General features: G+C 46.7%; 1 protein-coding gene across 1 annotated transcript; it reads right to left on the bottom strand.

The window, feature by feature from the left end:
- Window positions 1-210: 210 nt before the first annotated feature.
- On the bottom strand, window positions 211-1,501 carry LOC115545770 (protein NLRC3-like). The gene has a single exon (XM_030359196.1). The coding sequence runs from the start codon at window positions 1,444-1,446 to the stop codon at window positions 211-213; it is 1,236 nt and encodes a 411-aa protein (XP_030215056.1). The 5' UTR covers window positions 1,447-1,501.
- Between the last annotated feature and the right edge of the window lie 5,160 nt (window positions 1,502-6,661).

Below are 6,661 nucleotides of genomic sequence, written 5' to 3'. Positions count from 1 at the left end.
GTTTCTTGACTGAACAGACACCTCAACTAGGTCTCTTCTTCTTACTTTTTAAAGTCATGGTTAGCAAAAGTGAAGTCAATGTGTTAAAACAACTGCAGTGGTGGGCATTCAAATTATGGTGGCAAGTATGTTGACATCAAGAATATGGTTTACTATTAACGGGCAAGCCGTTGGCACTAGCTAACTTCCAGGAAGCCAATTCATTTTAAGCTAACTTTTTAAAGTCATGGTTGGCTCAAGTGCAGTCAATGTGGTAAAATAACTGCAGTGGTGGGCATTCAAGATATGGTAGTCTATGGTGGTCTCCAGAGAGAGGCCCAGCAGGAAGCGAAGGAACAAGTCCAGGTGTCCGTTCTCACTCTGTAAGGCCTTGTCCACAGCATGCTGGTAGAGGTGGAAGAGTTTATCTTCACCAGAGGTTGGTGCTTCTTCTGAGAGCAGATTGACTCCCGTGTTGACGAAGGACAGAAAGACATAAAGGGCAGCCAGAAACTCCTGGATGCTCAGATGGACAAAGCAAAACACCCTGCCCTGGTATAGCCCAAACTCCTCTTTAAAGATCTGGGTGAACACTCCTGTGTACTCTGAAGCTGATTTGATATTGATGTCACACTCTGCCAGGTCTGCTTCGTAGAAGATCAGGTTGCCTTTCTCCAGCTGGTTAAAAGCCAGTTTTCCCAGAGAAACAATGATCTTCCTGCTCTCTGAACTCCAGTGTAGATCTGTTTCAGCTCTCCCATGATACTTCCTGCCCCCCTGTATGGACTGGACCACCAGGAAGTGGATATACAACTGAGTCACGGTCTTGGGCATCTCTTCTCCTCTCTTAGATGTTTTGAAGATGTCCTCCAGAACTGTAGCAGTGATCCAACAGAAGACTGGGATGTGACACATGATGTGGAGGCTTCTTGATTTCTTGATGTGGGAGATGATTGTGCTGGCCAGCTTCTCCTCTCTGAATTTTTTCCTGAAGTACTCCTCCTTCTGTTGGTCAGTGAACCCTCTCACCTCCGTCACCATGTCAACACACTCAGCAGGGATCTTATTGGCTGCTGCAGGGCGTGTGGTTAACCAGATGTGACCGGAGGGAAGCAGGTCGCCCCTGATGAGGTTTGTCAGCAGCACGTCCACTGAGGTCGGCTTTGTAACATCAGTCCAGGTCTGGTTGTTATGGAAGTCCAGAGGAAGTCGACACTCATCAAGACCATCCAAGATGAAGACAACTTGGAACAGGTCAAATCTGCAGATTCCTGCTTCTTTGGTCTCAATAAAAAAGTGATGAAGAAGTTCCAATAAGCTAAACTCTTTCCCTTTCAGTAAATTCAGCTCTCTGAAAGTTAAGAGAAATGTAAAGTGTATGTCGTGGTTGGTTTTGTCTTCAGCCCAGTCAAGAGTGAACTTTTGTGTTAACACGGTTTTACCAATGCCGGCCACTCCTGTTGTCATAATTGTTCTGTTTGGTTGATCTTGTCCAGGTAAGGGTTTAAAGATGTCTTCACATTTTTTTTTTTTTTTAAGAATATCGAATATCTATATATTTTACCTTAAATGTAAACGGCCGGATACAGTGCTCTTCTTTTTGTTTTTTGAATTTAAATGTATCAAAGCCTGCTAGGCAACTACTCCCGGAAGGTTAGAGACACACTCGTCACAGTCACGGTAAGCTGCGAGGGGCTGAGCGGGAGTTATTGGAAACTATGCAATATGAATGAAACAGAACCCCCTCTCTATAGGCCTATAACCTATACAACAATCATGGCGACCCAACATTGCATATTTTTGTGTGTTACTGCACGCAGAGAAAGGCAGGAGCTGTTGACAAAAGTTGACAAAAGTCTACAAAAGTCCACAAAACCACTGGAACCACTTGGTTCACTGGAGAATGCGGGGCTGCTCACGGAGTCAGTGATGATCGAAGTGGGCCGATACTCACCGGTACGCAGTACCGGTACGTCTACATTAACCCTTTGGCGCACCGGCACTTTTTCTTGCGTACCGGCACTTGTCACAGGCTGCCGGTACTCTACTCGGTTTAAGTGCGTTTGCAGAGCGGGGTAAATAGCCGGTGGCTCTACTACCACTTGTTGAAAGGGCTATAGCGCCAGCTAGCGTAGCGGTCGGAGCCATGCTCTAGCAATATACTGAAGTTTGACGTCACGTTTCCATAGCAACTGGTTCTACACAAACCAAATTAACAAGGGGAAATCCTATCCTATGCCACATAAACCTTTTAAAATGTATAATCATGTGGCATAGCATAGGATTCTTGCCTCGACACGTTAGCCTATCATAGCAAGGTGATGATAGAGCTATGATGTTTGTCCTTTTATCTACACAGTAAATTAAGAAACGGGAAAGTAAAGTAATAAGTAGTGAAGTTTCTTTTCAAATGCAGGAACTAGTAAAGTAATCTCATTAATCTCATCTCATTTTACAACTTTTTAAATTAGGTTAATTGTCTTATAATATTTAGTCTGTGCACAAACTCTTTTATTTTTTTTTATCAAGATTGACATTCAGTATTTCTGTTAAAGCTACATTTTTTGTTTACTTATGTCTTTGGCTTTGAGTATTTGTCAACTCTGCTGACGTGTTGCACTAAAGTACAATTGTTGACACGTTATGGTTGATTCATTTACCATTTATAGATTACCTCACTGAATTCATTACCAAATTCACAGCTAACTTATTGTCTACCTCTGATCCCTTTCAGCCTCTCCCTGCAAAGGCAAGGTGAGATGCGGATTAAACAGCAGCTCCAGAACCTGAATTTTAACCACAGAGCCTATGGTGCCGTATGCGAACTAAAGCGAGTGTAGTCCAATAATTGAAATGGTTGTCCCCTTGATTAAATAGTTTTTGAAGCTCAGCATTACATTTTATTTTTTTTTCCTCAGAATTTTACAATGAATTTTTAACTGATTTGCACACGTCGCTTATATGTGAATCAAGCAGAGAACCTCTACGTGGTGATCCTAGTAACGACTCATAGTCGGCTAATCTCAGCAACTCAATTTCCAGAAGGAAACTATACACACTAGAAGCTATGACCAGCAGCAATATCAGTATCCTACAGCTGAATGCTGAGGGACTAACAAGAACGAAAGAGACCTTATCCGCCATCTTGCAGATAAACACAACATCAGCGTTATCCTACTTCAAGAAACTCATGCTGTGGCAGAAGAGAACCTTAAAATCGAAGGCTAAAATACCTTAGCCTTTGTACCAAGCAAACGCCATGGACTAGCAACCTATGCACGCGAGGGCACCCATGTAACATCTATCCAAAGATCACCAGAGGACAACCACACAGAATGGATCTGTTTCACTATCGGAGATGTATCTGTAGTCAATATATACAAGCCTCCGCCTGAAATAGTATCCATCCATCACCTCCCTTCGGTTACCTCCACAACTATCGCCTGCGGCGATTTCAACAGCAGAAACACCCTATGGGGCTACCCGGATTGCAATGCAAATGGAGAGACAGTCTCGCAATGGGCTGAAGCATCTGACCTCTACCTGCTCTATGACGCCAATGACGACAAGTTTTTCTTCTCTGGCCGACATAAGACCTGGACTAACCCCGATCTATGCTTTGTCTCAAACTCACTAGCGAGTTCATGTAAAAGATCAGTACTAGACAAATTCCCTCGATCTGGACACTGCCCAATCATAATCAGTACTGAAGTAGGCATGAAGATCAACAGCCTTGGGAAAAAGAGATGGAACTTCCGCAAAACCAATTGGAGCAAATTTACTACCCTAGTCGATTCGCTATCCTCCGAGCTCCCAGACCCCTCGCGGCCAGCATCTGAGACCTACAAGGCCTTTACATCAATGCTCAACTCAGCCGCTAAGACCTCCATTCCCCGGGGCAGACGTAACAGCTATATCCCCTGCTGGGACAGTGAGTGTGAGGCAGCCTTCCAAGCCTATAACGCCGCTAGTGTCGAGGAGGAGGCCAAGTGCCACACATACGAGATTAATAGGGGAATAAGAGAAGCCACTGCATCACAACCTGCCTCATCTGACCTCTCTGGACCAGTTACCATAGAACAACTTATGGACGCTATCATGTGCCTGAAAAACGGCAAAGCTCCTGGGATAGACTTGGTCCACACAGAATTCCTCAAGCACTTGGGGTTCCATGCTCTTAACTGGCTATGCCTGTTCCTCTCAAAATGCCTGTCAACCCTAACCATCCCTGCTATCTGGAGAAAGGCCCATGTGGCTGCTATCCTCAAACCCAATAAATCTGCTGAAGATCCGAAGAGCTACAGGCCAATCTCATTGCTCTGTATACCATACAAGTTGATGGAGAGAATAATCCTGGCGCGTATCAATGACATCGTGGAGGCAAACCTCCCACAAGCCCAGGCAGGATTCCGCAAAGGAAGATCAACGACAGATCAAATAGTCAGATTAGTCAACGACATAGAAGGAGCGTTTCAGAAGAAAGCGAAGGTTGGAGTTGCCTACATCGACCTCGCCTATGACACCGTGTGGCACCGTGGTCTTTATTTTAAGCTACTACAAATGATCCCTGACGTGAAGCTTGTGAAGTTTATTATGCTTATGCTCCAGAACCGATCATTCTATGTTACGACCTCAAGCGGTGAGCGAAGTAGAAATCGCCAGCTCCGAAATGGCTTACCACAGGGATCTGTGCTTGCCCCCATTCTCTTTAACATCTACACTGCAGATTATCCCGCCACCTCTTCACTAAAGTACCTCTATGCGGACAACAGCGCAATTGCAGCCCAAGCCAAGACATACGAGGAGATCCAGAGCATCCTAGAGGCTGACATCTCTACTCTCTGCAACTACTTCCGCCTCTGGCACCTGAAAGTAAGCGAGTCAAAGACTGTCTGTTCGGTCTACCACCTGTCAACCCGACTTGCCAAAAAGGAGCTAGAAGTGAGAATGGAGGGCAAGAAGTTAAGATTCGACTCTGCACCTGTCTACCTGGGTGTCACCCTTGATCGCAGCTTTACCTTTAACCTGAAGAACGCTGCAAACAAAACATCCAAGCGCGTCAACCTAATAAGGAAACTCTGCGGCCTAGACTGGGGAGCCAGTTTTAAAACACTGCGCACATCAGTCCTCGCACTTGTGTATTCCACTGCTGAGTATGCCGCAGCGGCCTGGTCTCACAGTGTCCACACCAAATCAGTCGATGTTGTCCTCAACAAAGCTATGCGCATCATCTCAGGCACCATGAAACCAACCATGCTACCTATACTATCCGGAGTCCATCCACCAAAAGTAAGGCGCGACTTCCAGATCCTCAAGCTTGCGGAGAAGGCCCTCCAGCCTGGCGGAAATAACATCATCCCAGCACCGCAGAACACACCCCAAAGGATCACGCGGCAACACTTCGCCACTAGAGCAGCGGATCTCTTAAGGTCTGGCCCTGTCTCTGAGACATGGATGGACATGAGGTGGCAAGATGAATGGAAGGACGCAAACACCAACCTGCATGCCTTCGTCGCCACCCCTTCACCAACACCACCTGGACATACTCTCCCGCGGAAGGCATGGGTTCGGCTCAACCGCCTCCGAACAGGCTGGGGGAGAACCCAGTCCTTCCAGAAAATGACCGGATCAAGCCCCTCAGACACCTGCCAATGTGGGGCTACCCAGACGGTCTCACACATAATCAACGAGTGCCCGACCTTTGGCGCCCCACATGGCCGTAGAGGCCTGGTACAGCTGGACGGAGAGACACTGAACTGGCTGCTGAATGTAGCAATCCCTGTGTGATTGTTCCAAAGGAAATTACACGAAAGAAGAAGATATGTGAATAAGGGAGTTCTGGCACGTATTTTTTTCCACTTCAAGCACTGCACGGAGTAGACCTCTTTAGAATAATTTGCATATTCCCGAATGTTTTTTATACTTTTATGAATGGAGACACCAGTATGCAGGGCCGTAGCACCAAATCCTGGGCCCTGTATACAAGAGGTACTGATGCCCCCCCCCCCCCCGAATTCCCCCTACCAGCCCCCTGCGCTGTATTGTTGACAGGGGGGGGGGGGGAGTAGAGAACAATTGTTGACGGGGGGGGGGGGGGGGGGGGGGGTTGGGAGACGTGGCCGTGTGCGACTCCTAACACTATGGGCTGGTGGATAATTCAAAAGAAATAAAGAAGTTATTTTTATTTTTTTAAAAAAATGTTATTGCCATGGTCCCCCCCTCTGCCTTGGGCCCCACCAGGACTGCCTCACTTTCCCCCGCAGTCCGTCGGCCCTGCCCGTATGCAAGAATTAGTTCAAGAGTGTAGGCTACAAACGCGATTAAGCACTTACAATTGCAAAATTGCCAACATATTCTTTATTTCCCGACAAATGCCTCGTAACGACAGTTCCTCTGTGTCTCTCTCGTAAAAACAACGTCTTTGTTTAATACGATTGCATCACCTTCTCTCACATGATCAGCAGCTCGCGGAATTCACTTTCTCTCCAGTTAGCACTGGTCATGATGATATCGCTGCGTTGTCTCTGTGAAGACAGTGCAGCAACACCTCTACCCAAGCCCCCCCACCCCCCCCTGGAACCGCGGAGCCGTCACATTTACATCAGAATGAAACCCAATGAACCACCAATGTGTGTAGGGTCCGGGAGGGTCAATTGGGGTGCTAGCTCAAGCAGGCAATTTA

Source organism: Gadus morhua, chromosome 6 (assembly GCF_902167405.1).
Source record: "Gadus morhua chromosome 6, gadMor3.0, whole genome shotgun sequence".
Classification (NCBI taxonomy): Eukaryota; Metazoa; Chordata; class Actinopteri; order Gadiformes; family Gadidae; genus Gadus; species Gadus morhua.
This window is presented reverse-complemented; position numbering and strand designations above follow the sequence as displayed.